Raw genomic sequence first — 26,681 nt, forward strand, 5'->3', positions numbered from 1 at the left:
AAAAAAAAGTAGCAAATAAAAAATAAACATTCAGAATAATCTTCACAACACAAAATATATGAATTTTAAAAACTTAATTTTTCATAAAAATACATGTTTCAGGTATGCAGTGCCTTGCCTTTCACAAAGCAGCAGACATCATCTCTTGAACCAAAAAAAAATGTACAAAACTGAAAGCAATTATTGGTATGAGGCAGAGATTTAATTAAACAGTCCTGACACATGCTGGCAAAATAACAGAAAACTCTTTTCCCACCACTGCAGGCAAACAAGAATCCTGCATCTGAAACTTCTCATTAAGTATTTTAAGTGCTTGTCAAATGGCAAAAAATCCCCCATGATTAAGAAGTATTTGATCACCTGTGAGAAATGAAAGCATTACATCTTAGTGATTTTTATTATTTAAATCAGCTATTTCCTTCAGCTGTTACAACAGATACCCTCTGGAGAAAGAGGAAACACCTTGCTGTTACGCAAATTCCTCTCCGATATGCATCACAACACTTTAGAATTACTGGCAGCTTTGTCTCAAGAGTGGCTGAATGTAAGGAACTGTGCTTCTGCACTCCACCATGAAAAGGTCCACACGTATTTCCATTCAAGGGTAGTAATCTATTTTAAAACAAGAATTTATTGTGTTATAGTATAAAGACACTAAACACAAAACAAAGTGTTTAACAACATGAATATTGACACAAAATAAAAGCAAGATAGTTTCAAGCCAATTCTGTAACCATTCCATGTGATAAATTCCAAGTGAAAGGAAGTTACATACACAGGGTCACCCTAGGGAAAGGATGGCACCACCTTCATCTAATTCAAGCCCTTTTTCAGGACATCATAGCACTGTCAGAATAGTTGCATTATTTTGAGGGCTTGAGTGGTATATAAGCTTTGTCTTGGCCCTCTCTATATAGGTGAACTTACCCACAGATCTACAAGAGAACCAATGAGGCATTTCTACTGTAAACTAAAAGACCTGAGGTACATTCTCTTCTAATCTACCTTGCATTTTCTTGATCTAAGTATATTATAGGTCGTGGGAGTTTATTAAACAGCAGCATAAATTTGGTTATTTAACTTCACTATAGTCCATGTTATAGCACAGGTCAATAAATGTATAATGCTTTGCACATTTGCACAACACCCAACTTCAACAAAATACATATGGTACGTCCTAAAGCTTCTCTGAAACCATGTATTGTAGTTTCAGAAGCCACTATATGAAAAGATAACTGAATCTGAGATGTACTTAAGCCATTTCTTCAGACATTACCTGGTCACATTAAGGTCTCTTTCCTGTGGACTATTTTGATAGGATCCATTATGTGAACCATTCATACATTAACTTCTCAATTGTTTCAACTAATATAGAGCAATTAACAAGACTATATAGATTAAGTATCAGATCACCTCTCTTTCATATGAACCATTTCCAAAAATAACCAGTTTGATGAACTCACAACAGTAAGATTTTGCTAAACAAAAAGTTTAGAGCATAAGTATCTCTTTCGTTTAAAATGACTTTTTTTTGTCTCTTAAAAGAAAATGAATTCTGTTTCAAAGGCTCATTGTGAAAATATATACACTCATCAAATTCATATCCAAAGCTAGATTTAACCATTGAGTTTTAAAGGCCAAGAGATATTTTCAGTACAGTAGAAAAAAACAAGCAGTTCCTGAAGTATATTGTAGCCTCACTTCAATGCCAGTATCTACAGTTCTGATGCTGTACAAAATACTTCTCTGAAGCAAATCCATCTAAACTCTATCCACCCTGAGTTAAGCATCTATACTTTTTTTTAAACGTTTTAAACAATAGGTAACAGAGAAGTATGTACAAGGCTATAAAATATCAGTTATCATACAGCAGATTAAAAAAAAAAAATCAGTCTTTTCAGCCAATTTTCTGTTTGTTATTGTAGTTACTCATTCTTGATTGGGTTTAGGGATTTTTTTTTTTGCTTTTGTTTGTTTTTACATCAAGCTGTTACTTGATTTAGACATTCATGCATTAATTGCTTGAATTTTTTCTTGAGTGCAACAATAAGGCAACAGTAAAAATAAATTATAGAAATTTTGCATATGTGTAAAGGTATTAAGTTTATAAAAGTGCTTCCTAAAAAGACAACCTAATTGCAGTATCAAAATATTACAGAGTGCTGAGAACAACTATCATTTCAATAAATGTTGCTCCACAGAAAAATGTCTGATTTTAGGCTTTTCCCCAGTTTTTTTGGTGAAGAAAAGCCTGGAAAAATTGGCATGGCTACGTGGGACAAGCAAGTTAAGAAAATATACTTTAGTCTAAACTTAAATAAGAAGGTCCACACTTTTTTGTGAAAACTTTAAGCCTCTGTCAAAAATGTATTTTTTTTCTTTTTATAATACAGGATTAAAAGACAAGATGATGCTTACAAGATAAAGAAATAATTTACATGAAAATATCTTCTGACAAAGCTTTTCAATCAAAATATTGTTTTGTAACATTCAAACATGACATACAACACAAAAGAAACAGTGAATGCAAACAAAAAAATGTTATATGGATTGCTTTCGAACATATAAATAAATGAAATATTGGTGTAGGCAGTAGGGCTCATGCTGATGGCTAGCAGGAAATAACAGTGTGCAATCTATTTGGAAAAAGCTCTAAAGTACAAATTACAAGCCCAATTACGGACTGCAGCAAGTTCAGTTGTATCACTGCCATCCTCTATCTCCAAAATAAATTCTTGTTTAAATCACTCATACCCTAAATTACTCATACCTTTGCTTCAGAGATATGAATAACTATATACAAAAAGTAGTTTTATTTCACCATAGGGATAACATTGTACCTCTCTGCCAATGTCACTTGAAAAACTGCCCATGTCAAAACAATTTGACAGCAGATAAACAATTTAATAAATACATAATGATCTTATTACAGTCCTTCAGCTAGGCATGTTAACTCATGCTGCTAGTTTTGTGGTCACAGTGCATAGAATCCAAATATAAAAGAATGGGCTGGATTTAAGGTAATTGTCAATCCCTTGCTTATAATCCAAATATAGCCAAAACTTTCATAAACTCTGTCATGCGTCAATCTTTTTTGTGGCAGGAGCAAAACCTTTCCCTGGTACAACGTCCATTGCCGGCAATGGATGCACCAAAACCGCCAAGGAGCTCAGTGTTATTGCACAATATATGAAGACCTGGAATTCTTCCAAAGCTTAAAATAAAAATAATGGAATTATTCTGACATTTCTGGACACCTGCATTAATACTGTATGACTAATAAAAGCATGTCAGTTGCATGGACTGAACCAGCGATCAACATGCGCCCAGAATGCACACTAGTAAAAATGCAGTCAAAGGAAGTAGTCTTCATTGCCTATAGGTCACTTCCAGTCAAAGGTTAAAGTTCAAAGACTGAATGATCAAAGTGCTCATTTTCTCAGTAGGACTATCTTCTGCTACGAGGATCACAAAATGGTGGCATCAACATGTGTCATCTTTAAAATAAAAGAAGAGCATTTATGGAAAACATATAAACATTCTAATTCCAAATTAGCAAGGTGCTATAGGCAGAAATAATTCCTAGCATAGACAGTAACATGCAGAGGAAATATCCTGATTGAATAATTCTGGGGTTTTGTTCAATAATGACTCAGGGAGAAAAGAGAGTATCAAAAATTAAACTTCCAAAATACACATACACCCTCAAAGATACTAGTATTAGCAAGTACTCCATTAAAACAACAGTAATTTCCATGCTTGATATTTAGAAAGCCAGGAAAATGAAAAATCAAATATGCTCAACATTTTGCACCCTTGAAGTACAGCAGGTCCACAACATTATCGAATTAAGACATCCTGTTATAAGGAATATATAGGGATAAGACCTGGCAGTGGGCTGCTTCTGATGCATTCTCAACCCTTTATACATTTATATGTGTGTATATATATATATATATGTATATACATATTTTTATATTCATCTATATTCTCAAGATTTAACACAAAACTATAGGTGACAGAATTATGCAAAAATAATAGGTTACTACTAAAATTCTAAAATCTTAATCCTGAAAGCAAATTACATATACTACATTTTAGACACTGTGATTGGACACAGCATACTACAAAGATGCATGTTCTATGTCTATCTTTTCTGCACTATGCTCCATATTAATGCTTTCCCTTTTAAACGTTCTCCTTCACACATCAACCTGCAGTATATCTGCACCTGCTGGCAGTAAACACTGAGTTGTTAACAGAAAGCAAACTTACTGTCTGCTTATTTTTATAGGACTTGTAACCTCCCACACCTAAAAAATGTTGTCTCAGAAACATTCTACATCCTCATGGGAAAACACTGTATCAATGCTATTACTTGTAAAAAAACTCTTCAATTTTATAGTAGGCTACTGTACAGATAAAAATAATGGACAAGGATGCAAGAGAAGGAGAGAGAAGGGATATTTAAATGGTGTACTAAAATTTAGGCCAAATATCAGAGAAAGCACTTTCTACTTTAGAAAAAAAAATAAAAGCAAACCAACCTCCAAATCCAAAAGCAACAAGGAAGTGCTGGTTGAAAGCAAACACCATTGCCTTTCCCCTTCTCCCCACGTGTCACCCCCTCTCCCCCCCAAAAAAAGAAATCTACCTCCTGAGAACAACAAAGGAAGAAAACAGCTTTAGGAAACCAATTTCACTCTGGATACCCAAGTAAACTGTATCTGGAGGATCCTCCTCTGTCTTTAACACAACATGAGCAACTCTCTCTTGAAATTCAGCAGGAAAGTAAATGCACAGTTGAAACAGACATTGGGTAAGGCAGACAATCTAGAAATATTTTCAGTTATCAAAGATCAGGAGCTCTAAAACAGGGCTTGTGAGGACATTTTGTAGCAAAGAAACCTCCATAACTCTGCTTGTGGAATAAACTGCTGTGTTGGGGCAGGGATGCAGGGATTATATGAGAGATTAAAAACTCTGTATTAAGTTAAATGCAGACACATATCAGAATATGTCTCAGAGTGCCACTTTATCAATCTGTGCTCATATGGGTTTGCTTTACATCAGCTCCCAGCCATGGACTATTTTGCTCCCAGGTAAATAAATTCCAGGCACGTACTGGAAAAAAATATTTTCCTTCAAATGCATGCATTATTACATATGACAGACTTCTTCCTATGTCTTCAAAACACAGAGCTCCAATGTCACATTAAAGCTAAATCAGTCTGACGGGCAGCTGGCAGCAGAAGTGGCAGAACCACTCTGCATCTCCCTCCTTGTTGTCATATTAGCACTGGCATTTAATTTCACACAGTAGTTACCCTTGGACGGCTGGTTTTCTTTCCTGGGTGGGATTGTTTTTTCTTCCCTCATTTACCCAGCCAAAAGTGATTCAACCACAAGATTAGATATATGACACTTCAGTTGAAGCATGAGCAGAAAATAAACATAACAGAAGCATTTTTTCACACTTCCCATTTTACTGTAATGTACCATTTCTTTAAACCTGTTTAGAAAACACCGACAATTTAAAAATCATGCCTTGGCAATCTTGTTCTGTGTCCACAGAGGAGAAACAAAATTAACTGAGAAAAGAAGGAAATGACAGGCACACAAAACTGGAAAGGGAAAACACTCTATCGTTTATGCAATTTTTGTCCAGTGCACATAAGGTATGTTTTACTTTTTAATGTAAGAATTTAAAGCAGTGGGGAGCCCAATGAACTTTTAATCAAGAAGCAAGACAGTATGAGTTATTTAAATGAACTTTCTTTCTCTTGCCTCAGGTTTGTTCTTTGGTTGCTTTGAATTTGAGGAGGGGTAAGGTTTTCAGACTTCCAGAAAAAAACCCCTTGCACAGTTACTTCATAGTAACTAAAATACTCATTCAGCGAGCCGTAAGCACCTTGATGGTTTTGAGTCATAATAATACAGCAACCTTCAAAATCACTAACTCAGATTTCTTTTCATACTAAGTTGCTGTTTTGCCTGTTTAACACAAATTGTATTTCATGATTAAGAAATAAAAGTAGTATCTGCAGACTGTTCTCCATTTACAGATTTCTGTTCTAAATCAAAATGAGTACAAATTAAAACTAGACAGAACATATTTTAATCACAAGATAAAGCCAATAAATGGAAGTTTACCTGTTTATCTTTAAAAACAATTAGCAAGTGAAAATAGGAAGTTAACAAAAACTCTCCCAAAACTGCCATTTAAGAGAAACCAAAACTAGAAATGAAGAACCACCAAACATATTACAAGAGCATGAAAACAGAGAGAGGGAAGGTGACTGCTGAATAATCTGGTGAGGATGAAAAATCCATCCTTGTATGCAATGTGATTATTATTCTTGGAGTCAATTTTAAAAGCAACCATGTGATAGCCCCAAGTTTCTTAAATACATCTCAATCTCGTGACATACAGCATTTTTCTTACTGTACCTGAAGGCACCTTGTTTTGGAGATACTACTACTGTATTATGAGAAACAGTTTCATTCTGTTACATTACCATATGTCAGAATCCCATGGGCCTCAGCAAGTATTATGAAACTATCAAGTTTTTCTTGTTAAGCCATCCATGGGCTTTTAAGAATCTTAAGAATTTTATGGGTGAAGACTTTGGCATTTGCCTCTCCAGTCATGAACTCTCGCTGCCTCAAAATACTTGCTCTCGTTTCACTTCAAGGACAGAACATATCCTGAGTGAGGAGGCCATGAAAAATAGAGGATGTCTTGTGGTGGAACCTTCACTGAGAGGCAGTGATGGAATCAACTCTTCTGCACTACACTAGCATACAGTATTACCTGCTCTAACATATCCCTTCCCAAAGTATTTGTGCTTCCAATAACTACCGTTTGTACAGAATTTTCCTAGGGAAAGCAAGGAAAGCAGTGCTAACGAGAAGAGAGAAACAAAGCACGGCCCATCTCTACCCCCTATTTCTCTCTTTCCTCACCAATGGAGTGGATAAGACAAGCACATATAGTCAACTGCAGCTCTGGGTAGAGGATAACAAATGCTGAGGCAGAAGGAAGAAACCACACAGTGTAAAGCAAGACAGAGAACACAAAGAAAAGAAAAAAGCACAAAAGAAAAAGCAAAGCAAGCCTCAAACCAAAAGCAAACAAAGAAACAAATACCCCAACACAACACTAGCACTGCAGACATTAGCAATTTTAATATGCTTTTTTTCTTCGTTACTGTGTCCATGGAGAATCTTATTACTGTATTATTGAGTATTAGTTCTTAGTAGCCTTTAAAGTCAGTCAACTGTCCCATACTGGAAATTCTGATTAAGAGTAAGGAAATTATCAAAACACATAGCTGTTTACAAATACATAGGTATCTTTTGAACACCATGAACGTTTTAAGTGTTAATAACCATAACAAAAAAAAATGGTTTAAAGCAAAACCTAGTTTCATAATGGACTTTCCCCGATCCCAAAATTTAAACTTGTCATGGATTGATACAGTTTACAAGAACTTAATTCAAAGTCAATCCTACAATTTAAAACATGTTTACATTTCCACCAAGAATTACTCAAATGTGATATAGAAAACAATGTCCCAGCAGAGTATCTCAGAAACAGGATTTAAATAACTTTTTGAATTTAAAAAAAAAATAGTTTAATGCTTTCAACACATTTATCCTACTTTCCTATATTTTAATTGTCTTCATCCTGAAAAGAAGTTAAAAATTTCTGGTCCTAGTTAGATACTTACCATGATACCACCACTTTGTTTTCTTTGGATTCTTGTTACATGTTCTTACATAAAATGAGTTATCTGGAGGTCGCCTCTGCAACAGAAGAAAAGACCTACAAATAATCAAACAATCCTCATATTGTAAAACATGAGCTATTTAATAAGCTTATGAAAGGTTACCATGTGAATGTGGTGAAAATGAGGTAACAGGCATTTTTGTCAAGAAAAATCTCTTAAAGATCCAGGTAACAAATTCTTACTAGAGATACTCCAAGAAAAAAATTAGTAAAAAATATCAGTTTGGTGATAAATAAGGGGAGGAAAAAAAAAAGAAAAAAAGGGAAAAAAACTGAACAAACGAACAAAAGAAACCAACCCACAAGGGACAGCTGTTGTTCAAAAAAACCCCCAAAATTAAATTCTTTTGCAGTTTGGAATCTAATTCTGACGCATTATATCCAATTCCCATTCTAAGGCTCAGCTTAGAGTGGCTGAACAAATGAATTTAAATATCTATATCTGATCAATACTTCACATTTTAGAGTTTTCTTCATAATTGCCATCATTATGCAAAACTCATAGGATAGAATACAATACAAAGCCATTTTTGGGGTGGTTTTTTGACTACATATATGACTAGGACTGATCAGGATGCAAAATAAATAGGCATGTTTGGATAGCACATATGGACAAGCTCTGAACACATCTAACTTCCACAGACGTTTCTTCTGCAAAAGAAATGGTCAAAAGTGAAAGGGCAATCTCTTTACAAAAAGGTCTAAGGTATGAGTGCCACAAAAGCAGCTCAGCACCATTTACTTCCCTGAAATTAAAATTATCAAATTCACTGAAACTGTACAGATGCAAAGTCTTAGAAACATCTGCACTAAAGACATTTCACAAGTCATTCCGCACTGCCTTTAGAGGAAGGATAATTTTACAAAGAATAGTCCTAAAGCATGATTGAACTTCACAGTTAGTGCAGCTGGAAGGGTTCCACCCCCTACTTTTTTCCAATAATGATATATAAGCAGGTTACCATGAAAACAGTGGCAAAGTACTTACTGCACTGTTTATTTTGCAGTTCTAGCTTAGTATTTTCTCAGTAATAGAAATGTAGACAGAGTAGTTTTGCCTATTTTAGAATTTGAGAAATGAAAATTTCACTTTGTAAAGTAGAAAATTACTAACTTTTACTTATTCTACTTCAACAGTGCTTAAAAAGCCCATACCTTTTCTTTGCAGCTGGAAAGCATGCTAATAATGCTAAGACAAACAGATTGCACTGAGAGGGCTGGAGACCAGTCTTCTGTTAGAATGGATAAACAGATATGACCATTGCTATAAACATGAGGATGAACAGGGATATTGTCTCCAGTAAACATGACCTAAAAAAAAGAACAAAAATAACTAATTTATAGTCCACGGTTTAAATAAAACTGTATTGGTTTGGGGAAAAAAATACAATCTTATTTAAGAAGCAGGTCTGCCATTTTTGTTTACACTAAATAACACACTTTACCACGTTGGGTTAATTCACTTTTGGAAACTATTAAGTGAAATGTAAAATAAACAACGGAAGCCTAAATAACTAGTGAGGTTTGGAGTTAAATAAATGGTTAAATACAGGGGATTTTCTATTAATATTTATACAGCATAGAAAAATGCAAAGGTAACAATGTAAAGACAGTTCAGTATCTTGCAGCCTCAGTCTTCCATGTCCTAAGGAATACAGTTGTCTAGCCAAAACACTGGATTTTAATCATTTTATAAGCCACAATACACCAAGAAGCACAAGATTCACAAATGAGTATTTCTATAATCCTGGACATAACAGAAATTAAATTCTGGACAACTCATCCAGGTTCCAGCATGAAGAAAAAAATTAAAATGCATCAATCTTATTAACTATAAATAAAGGACTTGTGAAACCAAAGTATGTTACCAAATAGGCAATATTTTTAAAACATTACTTCAAATGGAAAAACTTTTGACATAGGTGAATATGGAAGAAAAGCATTTAGAACCTTAACTCCTCTCTATTAAAAGATAATATCACCGTTGAAAAAAGGCTAGAAAAGCAATTTTGACAACTACTGCTCTTACATCAAGTTTTTGTCAAACACATCATTGGTTCAGGACCAATGGAAAGAGAGTAAAAGTGAAATCTTCATATCAGTATTATACTCCTGAAGTCCTTTTCCAACTCCTTTTATGCAATAAAAACATAAATCTCTACCACTCATAACTATGATACCCAGCAGTTTCTTAAGCGTTTCTTAAGCTACATAGGTATGCATATAAATATGTATACATGTACACAACACACCCACCTCATCACTGATAACAAGAAGCAACACCATCATATAGGAAACTGAAATTAGAGAGCTTAATTCATCTGCAAAATGGCAGACAGGTTTCTAAGGCATAAGAGAAACTGGATGCAGAATGATCTTTCATAGGTCTTTAAACTGGTATTGCTGAAGCATTGAAGGGTTTACCTTCATAATCCTGTAATGCATTTCACTTGTAGCTAATATCCTATTTTTACATGAAAACCTGAACTAGGCAGACTAGGTAAGTAAAAGCATGCACACTATGACAGACAACATACATCTCAAGGCAGAAAACAACCACGTGATTAAAGCAGCAGAAGTGAAAACTGTCAATTTGCAGTAAATAGATTGGCAGGAGATGTAATTATGACCAAGAAGTTTGTAGTACAGGATGACCCTACTGCACAGCAATGTTTGAAGAACTGAAATTCTAGCCATCTAAAACAATCAAGTATCCAGTACTTAAATTTTCAAATGTTTTCTGTGATAAAAATCAGTGTAGATTAGTGGATCTAATTTGTTTCTTAACAATAAATTGCACAGAGCCACACACAGGTTGGGTAATGAAGACAAACAACTTGGAACCCAATTAAACTGGCTACTCTCTTGTAGACCTAGAAGTAGTACCTTGTAAACATGATGAGGTGCAAAGTACAGGTGGCCAGTTTGTTCTTTAAAAGCCTGAAAGTCAGCATCCTAGTGTTTATCATGGTACCTAAAAATATGTTAATTTTTATGGTTTAAGTGTCTCTCACAGCTCTGTGCTTCAGTTTTAACACCAATGACAGAAGTTGCAGAGATCACTTCTAGAAGTCTGTGCCGAAATAGGACAAGAATTAAGGCACTCTTGCTTTTCTCCTTCCTTTTTCAGAAAAGCTCTGGTGACAGCTGACCACTACTCTTATCAGCCATATTTTGAAACATTTCCCTCAGGTAATGGAGGAGTGGATGTATACAGCACATTCTGCAGTCTCTAAGTGCTGCTGTCCCTTCAGCGCTCTAGATTGTCATGAAACCAACACAGTATCTCATAGCTCAGTTACAACACTATTTGCAGGCCTCTCAAACATGTCATGTATCTATGAGAATCCCTACCAGAAGCACAGTATTGCTTCAGCTGTATTAACAATGGCAGCAGAGAAGATGCAAGAGTCTTAAAAATCAAACAGAAAAAAAAATGCTGAAAGTAAGAAGGGATGAAGCAGCAGTTTATTGTTTACTTGGCTCCTACATCACAGTAAAGAGGATCTTCCTACTTTACCCTGTGTTTCATAGGACATGAATATTAAATCAAAGAAGCCTCCAGTTTACACTACTTTCATCAGTACAAGAAGACATCAGAGCCCTATACCTCATTGGAGAATCATTTTTAAAGAAAAGGCATCTGCACAATGTGTTTAGTACAAATTAAAGTAAGTGAAGCTCACATGTGGATCACTATGTGGATGATAAAATACTCAGCACATGTCATACAGCTGTAACCTGAAGGCACCAATAAGAGAGAAAGAAGGTAGCAGTTACCTGAGGCGAATCAAAAGGATACCGACTACTAAACTTAAATAAAAGCTGAAATTTCTCCCCTTCATAGAGTGTTCCTGGAGCACCTTCCATGTCTACAATCCACCTAAGGAACATGGGAAAAAGCTGTTAGCATTGTGGACTGACAAATTAATACTTCTACTCCTGGAGCACAGGACTCATCAAATCAAGTATCAATCACAGCCAGACCATCTAACTTCTCTTCTAACACTGTAACAATCACGAATGTGGGCAATACATCAAGCCTGTATTTGAAAAAAAAAAAAAGCTTGGTGTTTTGCATCCAGGCACTGACACAGCAATGCAAACTATAAATGTAATTATGACTTGAACCACACACAGACCTATCAGTTCCCAAGAAATGGCTGTTAATGTGAGACAACGAAGCTGAAATAAAAAACCTGCTTGAAAACTTAACACGTTTGGAACGAAACAAACATTCTCTTTTGTGTTGTTTTACTTTTCTGTCAAGGAAAACATCATTACAGTTTATTAAAATGAAATCTGTATCCAAGAGAAAGGGCAAAGCTCATCTTGTACTTACCTCTGGGAAAAACTCAGAAATCAAATGGTATCTGGCAGGTAATGGAACCAAAACTAGAAAAGTTAATAGCATAAAACTTTAAAAGTCCCAGCAAATACAAACAAAACCAAAAAAAGGATAATGTGAATTTCTAATGAAGATAACACCTCAACATATCAGTATTCTTTTTCCTCTGCTTCTTTGTTTTCCATCATAATAACATTAAAATAACTGACAGGTGGAGTTGTTGAGGAAAAGGGTGGTGGTATTGTATGTGGGCATGTTATTGTTGTTTGGTTTGTGTTGTGGTTTTTTTAATACACCTAAAATCAGATGCTTTGCATATTGTTCAACATGTATAGCAACACTCTGCTATCTAACTTCTATAATTTTGGAGTTCAACTGCTGACCACTTAATACCATCCTTTGCAGCATCACTTTCCCATTTTTGGTTTTTCACCTTTGATTGAGTTTTACAAATCTAAACAACACGATAAGGTAAAGAGACCACAGAAATATTTAGATAAGGTTTACATCAACTCAAGAAAGGCCACTGAGATTCTGCAGAACAGCAGGGTACTCAGAAAAGTCAGTATCTCCAGCTGGCAACTCCCAACCACTCCATCCTCCTGTCATATATACTCTCCCTCTCTATTTAAGCCACACAGATTTTTTTATTCTCCCCTCCATCACTCTTTGGGGGTTTTTTAGCTGGTTCTGTTGTTTTTGTTTGTTTTGGTTTTTGGCTTTTTTGAGAAAAACTGCATGTTTAATGACCTGCTAGCTCTCACACTCTTCCAAGAGGAATGCAGCTTCAACACCAGCACAGTGATGGCTGTACAGTGAGGGCTGATAAAGTATGTTTCATATTTTAACATTGTGAAGATGCCTTCAACTTAATCTATCTGCACTCCAGACCACTTATCTCTTCTTATGCCTTCTGCCTTTATATTTATACACACAGTGCACCAATATTCTTTAGATTTATTGGTTCTTGTGATCCAGAACTTCCACTTCCAAGTTTTTAAAATAGTTTACTTTACTAAGTAGAAAATAACTTTGCCTGGACATCGCTCCTTTTATGGTCACAGAATCACTAGAACCCATATTTCCTGTGTGCTTTACAGTTTAGTCTTCTGAAATTTCTAATCTTTGTATATTTAAAATAAAAGATTGCTCAACATTTTAAATGACCCAGTTACATCATGGGATCCAACTATTTTATTCAACATATTTAAAACCCAAGCAAGTATTGCTACACAAATTTTAATGCAACCAGTTCAAACTGTGAATTTGATTAATGATCTCAAAACATGCTACATGACACCAAAAACCCTCAAAGAGAAAAAAAAAATCTTTTTACTTGTGACAGGAAGCTTCTAAAACAATGACAATTTCAAAGTCTAGCATGACAGTAAATAGGAAATTTTTCTATGCAAGGTATTGGAGGGTATAAAAATTGTACAGGGCAGAAATTATAGTGGGCTAGTAGTCTGGAAACAGAGGTATCCTTTTCCATCTGCTCTAAACTTTGATTGAACAGTTTTTGTTGAAATAAGTGAATACTACTTGCAATATTAAATTGACCCGTTTTTGCAGAAAACTGGAAACTGCTATTTCAATTTTAGTCATATTCATCTGCATGAAGTATCACAAAGGCCAGCACCATTTAAAAAGCAGTGAGTGTTTAACTCTGTATATACGAGGCTCAGAAAATCCTCATGTAACATTGTCTGAGAGCCACCACTCAAAATGCAGACGTGAAAATATCAGAATTCAGCTCCATGTTTAAGCTGCTCCATCAACCAATAACATAGCCCAGAACAGACAGCCTGAGGTAATACTCTCATCGATGTTTACATGTGCTAAATTTTTTACATTTCTCTAAAATTAAATTAAGATAATTATGACACAAAAATGTCAACACAGTCTGAATCTTTTGAATTTCAGTCAATTAAAAAATAGATTAATAACAAGAACAACCCCTGTCCATTTCAACACACAGAATATTTTATCATGTTTCACTTCCTGTTTCATGAATCACAGAAAAAGCCAAGGCAGGGAAAAAAGTGCCAACACGTGTACTCAGACAACTTTGCTTTTTAAGAAGGTTTCTCCTCTTGCTTTAGAGACAGAGATAATGGAAATTAACAGCTATGACATATATTCTATTCAAATATCACAGAACTCTAAAACAGCTACTCCATTATTTCAATAAATCTAGAAGGGTGTCAGAGGTTAGTAGGTATGAAAGATTGTTAAATTATTTTATTCTAAAACATGCAGAAGCTTTTACCAACTGACAGTTTGTTAGATAGTAAAATGCCTAATAAAAATTTAATAAATTCACTATCCCGTTGCTGAAAGTGTCCAACACATTACTGCAATATGCTTATTAAGCAGAACAATGTTTCATTGCCTAGACTAAAAGCCAAAATTCGCAATGTTACTTGGAGTAAGTGGTGGAAGTGTGAAGGTGATGCCTTCTTGTTACTTAGTCTTTTCAGCATGATAGCAGAAATAAATAATATATGTACTTACTGTGTAATTGAATTTTGTACACTCTTTTCATCTAGAGTCATTCCTGGAGGTGGATCATTTTGAAATGCCAATAGTTCTTTTTGTAATCGTTTCTATAAAGAAATTGTATGGAATATTTGAAATACTAAATAAAGTTCAACAATAAACATGCACACTTAAGTACAATTCATCAATTTTTGAAAGCCAAAAGGAGTTTTATCTGACATTTAAAAACAAAGTGAAATTGAAAGGTGAAAGAAAATGATGACTCCCCTCCTAAAAATTTAACTGAAAAGACACAGGCAAAATAAGTTACAGGCTTTAAACTTACTTTTTGGGTAAAATGCAATGGCGCTTACATTTGCAACACTGCAAAGGGAAAAGCTGTTGCATTACAAGCTACATGGAGGCATAAATGATTTTGTCACATTACCAAGACACCTATGAGAGCTCTACTCCTAGCAGCAAACATTTCGTATTTACACAGCAGCACCAGATTTACAATTAAATCTACAAGACTTTAACAGCACAACTTCCTCCTCTTAGTAATCTAAGACATTTCCATTTGGCATCTGTGCAAGTCTTTGCCTTGTTCTAAGTCATCCCAGAGGACAGAACAGAAAACTAAAACAAGACTATGTGGATTGCACAACACAAACTAAAAACTTTACACTAACTGCATCTTGGAACCTACAGAGTCATAGCACTTATTAAAGTGTTATCCCAGCAGCTCAGGTAATTCTTGCCTATTTTGACAGAGATAAACTGGTAACTGCAACCAGCTGTTTCTATAACACCTACCAGAACTGTTTCTTACAATCTATCGAGCAAGGGAAATGCAACCTCTATGAAGTGCTGTCATTGGCACTGCTCTCAGAGTCTATTTTCTCCGTATAAACAGTTACACAATACGTTTTGTCATTTCCAGGCCATCTAGATGACAAAAAGTTCAAGGCTTTCTCATTTCTACTGTCCTTCTTCCTGCCAACAATTTTAAGGTTTACCAGCTACAAGTTCACTTCAACCACACTACTGGTCAAAATGATCTTATACTCCAAAGGAATAAAAATATATGGTTTGGGGATTTAGTATTTCATTTCCATTCAGTATCCTATTTTTTAAAACACAGGTTTACCACACACTCGTAACTGTCTTCCAATGCTTAGTAGAACTTTAAAAAAATCCCCAAGGAAAAATAAAGTGTTGATTTGTCAACACAGGAATGATTCAGTATCTCATCAAATATCTTTGAAATCGAACAACAATAAATTCAACCACTCAACTCATAAAGAAAAGGACCTTATACATTCACAGTTTACATTCTGAAAATACTGAAATAACTTTCTGTCTCTATCAAGCAGCCCTGAAAACTTCCTTGGGCTTCTATATTCAAAATTCCTACCTTGCACCGAGATATAATATAAACAGACTGAAAACCCAATTTTAGCATTTCCATAAGCTATATACATTGCTCACGCATTGAAAAACAGGTTAGAATCCTAGTGTTCACCTTTTTCTTTCTGCCCAGATTAAGAAAACACCAATAGTATTTCCAACACCACTATTATGAATTAAAATGCAAAGGAGCAAAGTTACAAAACCATTTTATAAATCCTTAATTTGAATGGCAGAGATGTTTTGAAGTCAATTCTCTTTCTGGCACTCTCCCAGACCACCACCAAACAAACATCAATGGCAATCAACCTGCGTATGCTTTGTCATGTAGAGTAATATTTTAAAAGTTCAGAAATGAGAACCTTATATGACAGTGGAAATTCAAATTCCCCTAAGAAGAGATTTGGAAACATTGGTTAAAAAATAGCAAAGAATGTATGTATAAAAGAACAGCAAATAATTCAGTAGATCCATTTACTTATACATGTAGACCAACTATACAACTTTGTCTTTATAAAATGGAGCTTAAAACCCATTTTAGAATTTAATTAAAATCAGCAACATTAAGCTATCAGTGTCTGTAATTTGAAGAGAGAAAATTTTGTCTGTTCTGTGTCCTAAAAAAAATTTCAAATTACCAACACTTAAAATATTATCTAATTTCAAGTTTGCACCTTTGGCCCTTTCTCCAGGAACCATCTTTTCAGTCTAACACAGACTCAGTCATTCTTTTATCCATCTCACTAGTGCAAAAATATCCTCTGTTTCACAAGTTTTTGGTTCTCACATACTGTGTTTATGGTCCTTTCTAAAAAAAAAAAAAAGCCAGTACCAAAAGGAAAAAAACCAAAAAAAGTATACTTGAACAACAGAGTACCATTGAAGTGCTCTGTTCCTCTGATCCTAAAACATTTGCTGACACTGGCATGAGGGCCTGTCCATTCAGCATTAATAACACATACAGACAACATACTGCTTCTCATCATTTGCAATTCAAAACAAAATTCAAAAAATGTATCCCAGAGAAATAGCAGGAGGTAATATTTACACTTTGGGTCAAAAGTGTCACATCAAACAAATCATATTTTTAAAGACAAAGAAGAAGTTATTATTTCCCTGTTAGCCAATTCAAACAAGTACCAACATAAGCCAGGAAACAAAAGTCAAAAAAAGTATAACCCCTCCCACCCATAAAAAATCCTGGACAACTGAAAAAAACTGATGAGGAGAAGGCTACAGTACTCAACAGCTTTTTTTTTTGTCTCAGTCTTCAACAGCAACCTCTCTTCCCACAGCACTGAAGTGGATGGACAGCAGGAGGGAACGAAGTCCCTCCCACTGTAAGTAAAGGTCAGGTTCATGACCACTTGAGGAACTTGAATATAAAGAAGTCTCTGGGACCCAATGAGCTGCATTCCAGAGTCCTGAGGGGAATTGGTAGATTTAGTTGCCAAGCCACTCTTCATGTTTGAAAAGTCATGGCAGTCAGGTGAAGTCCCAGCTGACTGGAAAAAGGGTAAAAAGAGGACGCTGAGACCTGTCAGCCTCACCTCTGTGCCTGGGAAGTTCATGGGACACATCCTCCAAGAAGCTGCACCAAGGCACGTGCAGGACAGAGAAGTGATTCAGGACAGCGATCACAGCTTCACCAAGGACAAGTCCTGCCTGACCAACCTAGTGACCTTCTACAACGGAGTGACTACATCAGTGGACAAGGGAAGGGCTACAGATGTCATTTATCTGGACTTCTGGTAAGTCTTTGGCTTGGTCCCCCACAACATCCTTCTCTCTAAGTTGGAGAGAGATGGATTCAATGGGTGGACTGTTCAGCGGACAAAGAATTGGTTGGACAGACACATCCAGGGGGGTTGGAATGAGATGATCTTTTCAAATCCAAACCATTCTATAATCAGTTCCATCTGACCTCTATTTGCAGCTCTCAGTGGAAATATCAATAATAAATAAAAAAAAAAATCTATGCCATTCCCTTACAAAGCTGAAAAGAGCATGTTCAGTAGAAAATGAATGTGCTATTAAGTTACAGAAACTCAATAACCCAGAAAAGCAAGACTGTAACACTGTCAGTGTTACAATGAAAACAATTTACATCAAATAAATGTATCACATTGAAATAAGGGAATCCACAAAAAACCCTGATTGTGATTATCTATTAAGCATAGGGAATTCCAGTGCAATTCTGATTAATGGTAAGTTCCTAGACACAGCTCCACACTGGAAGGGATGCAGAGGTGAAGAAACACACACTTCTTCTGGATTTGTTCTTGATTCAGAGCAATGTCCCAAACAAAACCAAGTTTCAGCAAAAGGCATTATTTCCTTCTACCTTACTGTAACCACTCTAACCCTATGTCTGCCTAAAGAACCTGTATTACATCATCGCCGTTATACTATACCTTGACAGATTTTATGTATCTCAGCTCCCTCCCAAATAAAGAGGCTCTCACCCTAGAACTGCAGACAATCAGGACAGAAGAGCAACAACTGCTATTAGAAATGGCAGAGAACATCTTCATTTTTCTTAGCTCCAGCTATACTGACTATCTGGATAATTTGCCTTGATATTTAAGAACAAAAGAAGAACCTTGTAACAAATTCCTGGATTTCTCCAGGCCTCAATGACAGGAATTCTGAAAGTGTTAAACAGTTCAAGTGGAAAAAATGCTTCTAAAGATTTTTTAAATATTAGTCTTGCCACTATAGATAGAAGTAAGGCAGTCTATACATGAAGATAGTTACTTCTATTGGACCAACAGATATGGTTAAGATATGGCTTAAGTCCATTATTTGTTGGGGTTTTTTTCCCCCAGCTGGAATAATAAAATATATTCTATATTTCAAAACACTCTACTATTCCATTAACCACACCACACAAGTTAATCGATCCTAATCTGATGAACATAGCTGGGTATCTTTAACAGGCTTTCACCAGACATTTTCAGAATTTGGGTTTTTTGTATCAAACATCAACTAAATTATTTCTGTACAGAATAACAAAGAGCTGCCTACAGACCTTTTCCAGAACATGAGAGTACTCAATAGCAACTGGAACAAAACTGTAGATGGCACAAATAGCCTACTAACCAGAATTCATTCAAACAGCGAAAAAAAAACATTTTAAGAGAGAGACTAAGTAATATTTAGAAAATAATCTTTAAATCAACTTCTCTGGTCAATGCATTCCAGTGTTTCATTACCCACGATATAAAATGTTTCTTTTGTATCTTATTGACATACCTTATGTTCCAATTTGTACTTATTGCCCTTTGTCTTCCCATGGTGGCTCTGTTTTCCCTTGATATCCTCCTATTATGTTGTTGTAGGCATCAGCAAGACCTCATTTGCCTTCCCTTCTTATATCTGCAGAAACCCAGTCTCCTTGGAGGTCACACAGCTGAGCCCCAGCCATCCTGCCTGTCATCTGCTGGATGCACCCCAGTACCCCAATGTCTGTCCTGTACTGCGGCTCCCTAAACACAGCACTCCAGATGTGGTCAAGTACCAGAGGGAGGGGAAGAACCACTTTCCTCCAGCTGCTGGCTCCACGCTTGCACAGACAATCCAATATGTAGCTAGAGAGATTCAGAAAACTTGAAGATACTTTCCACAGATATTATGAAGGACTATTTTTTTCTTCTTCTCTTTCATACAATAATTTGTCTCCTGTTGTGTCTCATTAATACAGAAACTGGATTATCAGGAGACAGATCTAGTTTAAAAAAAAAGCACTTAAACAAAGCCCTTAAAGACTAGATTCATATAGTTTAATTAGGAAGCCGAGTTCCTCATTACCACAGTAATACAGAAAACATCTAAAATTTAAATTTAAAAACTTGAAATTAATTTCTCTTCGGTGTTGAATAGGATTTGCTGACCAAAAAGGTTATAAAGGACATTTTCTTACAGTAACACAGTCTAAACACACATTCTTAGCTTCAAGATTTGAATGTACTTTAAAAAAATGTGACTCTGGTATATCAAATCCATACACAATAGCTACAAAAGGCACACTGCAACTGCACATTCCTCAAATTGAACATTTGAAAGGAACGGTTTCAGCAGTGGAAAAGCCTTTCTTATATTTGACAGAATTATTGTTTTTGTTTTCATAAACATTCTAGAAAACTAGCAACAATACACATAGCAGGACAAAATATAACAGATTAACACTTTTCAGACAATTTTAACTCTCACTTGTAGAATGTTACAAATTTAGGACTTAAAAGATACCTCTCCATCTTCCAAACATAAGGAAGTTATGTTAAAAGCCTTTACCATTTTTTCACATCACTTTATCTCTTGCTTCTACAACTGGAAGAGTTTTCTTTACAGTAAGAGATCTAGGTGGATTGAATAAATTATTGTCAGCTTACTTCTCTTAGGCTTCATGAACACAAAAGCGTTCTTTAATTTATTTCAACCTACATCTCACCTTTCCCAATCTCAACCAAACACTTCCAAGGCAATGCAGACTGCCCTCAAAAAACCCTTCGGCAGGTTCACTCTGACAGAACCAAACACCCCTTCTCAGTCAGACACCCAGTCTAAACAGCCAACTACAACTTTAATAACTTGTGGTCTTTATAGTTTCAGAAAAAATAGAGTCCACATGATTGATACCACATTTCTTGTGTGCTTATTCAAATGTCATACTAAAATATGAGGAAAAATTTTGCACAGTCAAAATACACCTACTGCTCCTCTTTCACAACAGCTACAGCCCAATAAGAGCAGGAAATCATGTTAATTGAATGTGATTTATTTTCCTAAATCATCTGGCTAATTGTCCCTGCTAACTGTGTAATGTGTGCTATAGGTATCAGACACTATTTGGTCCAGTGATTTCCAAAAGTCAACCTTTCACATGATAGTAGAAAAACAAAAATAGTATTTATCATCTGGAAGCTCACTCAAAAGAATTGTCAAAAATCTCAGATTCAGTTGCTTAAACACTTTAAAAAAGCAATCCAACCTACATAGCTAAATTTTAGTGACTGACGTAATATCCAGTGTCCACAATATATTGAACCTGCCCTTTTTGTTTGGCATGATTTGTCATCAATTCAAGTATTTGTGTCACCTATTCTTTGCTTTGCTTTCCTTTCCTGTTTACAGGCTCATCCCTTCCCTCATCTTTCTAATAATTTACAAAAACATCTTTTAATGCTTTTCAAATACACCAATTTAGAACAATGAATCGTGAATAGATTTCACTCGTATATGCTTGTCCCTTTAACAGTAATTACTTAGTTTCATTTTTCTGTTCTGTACAAAGCCTCCTCAATCTTTATGTCACTGAACAGGTCCTCATGTTGCCATATTGACTTTTACTATTGCTCTTGTTGTTTTCCATACTGAGACGGCTTGATACCATACATTAGTATTTTTTTTTCTAAAAACCAGTAGCCCTTCAACACTCCAGCTTTATTAAGACATGCATAACTTAAGTCAATACCACAACTGATTTTGGCTTTTTCCTTACCATGGATCAGGAATACCATTTTTTAATCACACAGTCAAGTTGCTTTCAGCCCCTCAACCAGCTCCTTCAAGTCAACATACAAGCTAGTGCAGCTATTCATGCCTAGAATAACCCCCAAACGGATGTTTTCCATACATTGATACGCCCTTGGGAGCTGTGCTTGCTTTACTGTCCTTCTCATAAGACACTCTTTTCAATGCTTCTGCTAATCCATCAAAAGATTTCATATAGAAGGACCTTTCCTGCTTGTCCACTTTCTATTGAAAGGGACTGAAAGAAAACATGCTGCAAACTTATAGGGGAATACATGAGCGACACACAGGGAATCTAACTTTGATCTTTTCCTTATTTTTGAGAGAGAATCTTATGCTTAAACATTTTTAATACAACTTTAAAGAAAACCAGACCTAAAATGTATCAAATTGATAAAAACATTCACTATTTAGAGGGAAATAGAACAGCAGAGTAAGAATATCAGAAACCCAAGACTGGTTAACAGCACCATCTTTCAACTAAAGGAATAATCACCTGCAAAAGGCAAAGAGAAGTGTAACCAGTAGCTTATAGAAGTATTTTCCAAAAGGTGGAAGTCTTTCCTGAAACCAAGATTACTTACTCACCTATCTCAACAGGAAAGGGTGAATCAGGGATGAAATCAAGGAACACAGCTTAACACTGATCCAAGCATCACTTTCAAAAGAAGTTTATTCAAGTACTTGGGACATGACTGACATAGTAATGGTTTATATTCTGTTGTTAATTCTGTCAAACAGGATTTGTGCAACTGCTTCAATTATCCTCCACAGATTTTCTAGGGTATCAAACTTGTAAGACTTCTTAAAGCATATGGAAAAAAGAACACAAAATTAACTGGTGCCAGTGGAGTAAAATTCCTGACAGCTCCCCAGACAGCTCACAACCACCTCAATCATTTCTATCCTGACAGACAGCACTCACTGTCTGTCATGATTCCAGTTAAATATATGTCTGAAGTCAACGGCTTCTAGCAAAAATACACAGTCTTCTTTCTCCAAACTGGCACACATCTTACTTGGTCACCTCTGGAACTGGGGAGGTAACATCTCAAATGCCACAGCTGAATTCTCACTTGTGTTGATTCCTAGTGAATCACATAAAGAAGCAGGCAGGGCAAAAGCATGTAAAAGGTGCAACATGTGAAAAGGGAGAGAAGGCAGCAATATGGTACAGGAGTTTAGAGGTTTTCAATTGGAGTATTTCAGAATCAACCCTAGAAACAGGTAGTTTGGTCACTGTGTAGCACTGAGCTGGATGTTAGAGCACATAAATGCTTATTAACAGATACAAAATTATTTCACTGGCCATGTCCCTGTTAGTTACCTCAAGTGTCAATAACCTATATTCCTAAAGCATATATGGCATCATCACCATCACATTGCCAGGGATCTTTTTTCTGATTCTACCACAAACAAGGAACACCCATGGACAGAGAGGACAACAGACTTTAACCACAATCCCTCACAATGAAGTAATGCAAAGGTATTTCCCTTACCCACCACGGAAACTTACCTAGCTCTTGTAGGCATGTGAAAATTACCTTTCTCAATGCCTTTAAAAAGGAGTATCACAATATCAGGAGTCTATTTTCAGTTCTAAGCCCATTGTCAGAACTCTTCCAACAGCTTTGCCCCTCCCTTGGTAAAGTGGAGCACAGAGAGTTAAAGTTTAACAGAGCTATGGGCAAACAAAAATCCATGTACAGTGAAGTTCGAGGGGTCACTACCTAGTACTACTTATGTACATAGAGCTGAGAGCACCTAGGCCAACCAGTGAATGCTGCTTCAAGTAATGTCTTAATCTTCATAACTGGAGCAGGCAAAGCGTAGATACAGTGGTGTACTGGCTCTGTTGATTAACAGTAAAATATTAACACCTTAACCCGATCAAGTTTGAATGCGTGCCCATACTCCTGGCTCATTATCTCCTATGAGCTGAAATTACAAACTCTGAAAAGGTAAATGATACAAAGAAAATTAAATTGCAATTCTTGAATACTTCGCTTTTTGGTGTTTCAAGAAATGCAGCATGAAATGTGCAATGTCCTCAATCAGCAATATCTTAAAAGAGTAACCTAAATGATGAGCTGTCACAGTCAAATACTTTACCTACAAACAACAGTGATTTTCCTTTTTACAGAGAAAAAGTAAGAAGGAGAAAAGCTGAGTTGATTAAACCCAAAGCAGATTCCGCCAAAGACATGATATATTAAGGGAAGTGACAAGAATTTGGTAGCAAATGGCTAGGGGAAAAGCAAAAATATCAGAGAGGCAGAAACCTACAAGCAGAGCAAAAAGTGGAAAATGGGCAAACAGCTTCCTTTCACTTCTGCTGGAGGATATGTTCCATTGCCACACCTTATTTCACCATTAAAACAAGATGTGAAGGGCAATATAACTGAAATGTGGTGGCCTTTTCACCTGGACTAGTAGAAACTCAACTAGCCATGTTCAATAAGGCGGTATCATTATGATATGAAGAAACAAAGACAGAACGCAACATCACAGACTAGGAAGCATGCAGGACCAAAACATCTGCACTTGAGTTGTGTTACAAACCTTCTATTCCTATGCATTCTAATTCCCTTCTCTTTGTTGCAAGAAACTACAAATGTAAGAAAGGAATAGTCTTCCAAGGCTAAGCCTTCCTGGACACATAAACTCAAATCTTAATCTGACTCAGAGATCAAAGAGGAAGAAAATTAACTCATAAATAGTTAGAAGTTAAACATTAATCCCACAGGGGCTCCACTCTTCTATTTTATATTGGTAAAGCTGCTGCACCCTAAGGAGAACTAACATTTCTTCCGAACTACACCCAAAACCACCAAAACACTGCCAGTAATACGATAAAGTCCTGGCAAAGAATTTACATTTTGCTTATGAACCACAGCCTGCCACCTCCTCCCCCATTCAAGTTATAAAATGTTTCACAAAAAAACATCCTTTCTGTTTTGGAGAGGATTCTACATGCAGGAGACAGTCGAGACAAATAGCAATCTTGTCCCAGAACAGGAGCTGATAACAGGCTGCAATGACAGTGTTGTATAACACCACCATGTTGATTCATAAGCAAAGCTGTTGTTTGACTGCTAGTACAAGCTACTAGCCTGAGAGCATAAGACCACTAACAACTCTATTTTCAGTATTTCGGTTTCTTCCATTCGCAGGTTTCTTACTGAAAAGTGCCTCAAATACAGAATATGAAGTTCTAAACACTGGATAGATAGTTATGTTTTTCAAACTAAACTACCCTACAGAAAAAAAAAACAAACCATCCAACATATTTTAAGCAGTTTAAATATTCCTGGAACTCATTACACATTACTCTCTAATTAGAAACCTAACTGAAAATATCAAAAAGCTCTCAAACAGAAGAGAAACAACATCAAGATTAACAATGGTGACATTTAAGAAAAAAATAACCTGCTACACTCCATCTCACTACTTTAGAAATATAGAGAATGACAGTTCCTACAAATAAAAACCCCTTTATTTCCCAGTCAACCAGGTCATTCAAGGAAGTCCCTGCAGATTATATCCCATAATTCAGGTGAAATAATTTGCTCCAGACTCTCAAACACACAACCCAGATACTTGATTATCACAATCCTGCATGAATTTTTCCTATCAAAGTTCTTCTAGTAAGCTTCAATCAAGGCCCAGAGGAGGAAAGATAGATAATTGTCTGGATGTGGTCAATTAAAGCTTCAGCAAGACACAAAACAAAACAGCTTCACAAAATACTCTGTCCATTAAAAAGTAATACTGGGATTTTAGCTCAAAGAATTGTTTTTCAGTTTTATCTATTTTTGGCTGAATAGCATGTTTTCAATCTATACTGAGAATGCAGAAGCAGATTAGTCTCCTCCTCATTTCTAATAAAACATGTTAACATCTGGCAACCCAGTTCTAATGTTATTTCCTCAGACCAATACAGACTTCAAGATCTGAATGTCAGGCATTTAGCACACTTCTCTTGTTTTAAAGGAACCAAATGGCAATGCATGAATCTTTTATTGAGCTACTTAAAATAAGTTTCCACCACTCATTTTTTGTTATTCAGAGCATTTAAAATTTTCAAAAATCCAGTTATGGATTGAGGGTGGCAGGAGGAAGGATTGTTGATTTCTCAGTTTGATAACAGAATATTATTTTCATATACTCCAAGATATTCTAAAATATTTGACTGAAAGGTCAAAGCAACAGTCCCCTTTAAAAGGGAATAATAATACGCTTGACTTAAATTCACTAAGAGACAAGATCAACCTGAAATCATAACTACAGTATAATTAAAGATAAATCACAATAACTATACACACACAAAGGAAACATTCTGTACTTCACAGTCTGAAAAGCTTTTTGCCAGATAATCAAATTTTTTACAATGAACCTGTCATTTGAAAGCAAATTAAGTGGAATCCACTAACACTGAATAAGATGAAACTGACAGTGAGTCATCTGCTTTGTAAATGGAGTCTTGAAAGGTACCAACGCCCAGCACAAGCCTCACACAGTAGTAAAAGTCAACCACAGGTAATTTTATCTTTTAAGGAAAAGAGTCTGGCACTACTTGAACCGCATCAGTTAAAGAAATGAATTTAAGACAATAGTGAAGGCTGCCACAATGAGGGCAACAATACGTTTACCAGGAATTTCTCATCCTTGTAAAAACATTCCAAAGGTTGGTAACCAAGATAAAGTGTTGTATTCTGACAAAAAGCGTTGTGGAGAGAAAGAAGGTAAAATGCTTGAAGTAGCTAACAGTAATAAGATTTAAATACTCATCCAATCCATATTCCTAAATATGACAAGGGGAGAGTTTCTAACTTAAGAAGGGGCAAGGAAACTGAATGGATTTAGGTTTCTTATTACTGGCCATCAATTCCTAGTGAAGAAGAAATAAATAAATCAGTGTGAACAAGCAGCATCAAATTCTATGAAGCATTTTATTCCAGCAGACTTTCAGGGACAGTATTTGCTATGCTCTAGTAAACTATTATCATAATTATTGACATATATACAGATTTTCTTCTTGAGGCTGATTAAGCAGTACTTTTAATTAAGTTGAATTAAAAAAGATGACAAACAGCTTTCCATTTGTAATCATCCAAGGAG

General features: G+C 35.7%; 1 protein-coding gene across 4 annotated transcripts in view; it reads right to left on the reverse strand.

Annotated features, from left to right (window-relative positions):
* Window positions 1-378: 378 nt before the first annotated feature.
* The window catches only part of UBE2W (ubiquitin conjugating enzyme E2 W), a 32,592-nt gene continuing 6,289 nt past the window's right edge, over window positions 379-26,681 (reverse strand). For 2 of the 4 annotated variants that reach the window (XM_069004944.1, XM_069004947.1), the window contains exons 2-6: window positions 14,655-14,746; window positions 11,573-11,675; window positions 8,948-9,103; window positions 7,734-7,809; window positions 614-3,497 (exon numbers count right to left, since the gene is read on the reverse strand). In XM_069004944.1, the coding sequence (XP_068861045.1) occupies window positions 3,484-3,497; window positions 7,734-7,809; window positions 8,948-9,103; window positions 11,573-11,675; window positions 14,655-14,746 (441 nt within the window). In that variant the 3' untranslated portion in view covers window positions 614-3,483. The other 2 variants (XM_069004948.1, XM_069004946.1) reach the window with 2 other exon arrangements.

Source organism: Aphelocoma coerulescens, chromosome 2 (genome assembly GCF_041296385.1).
Source record: "Aphelocoma coerulescens isolate FSJ_1873_10779 chromosome 2, UR_Acoe_1.0, whole genome shotgun sequence".
Taxonomy (NCBI): domain Eukaryota; kingdom Metazoa; phylum Chordata; class Aves; order Passeriformes; family Corvidae; genus Aphelocoma; species Aphelocoma coerulescens.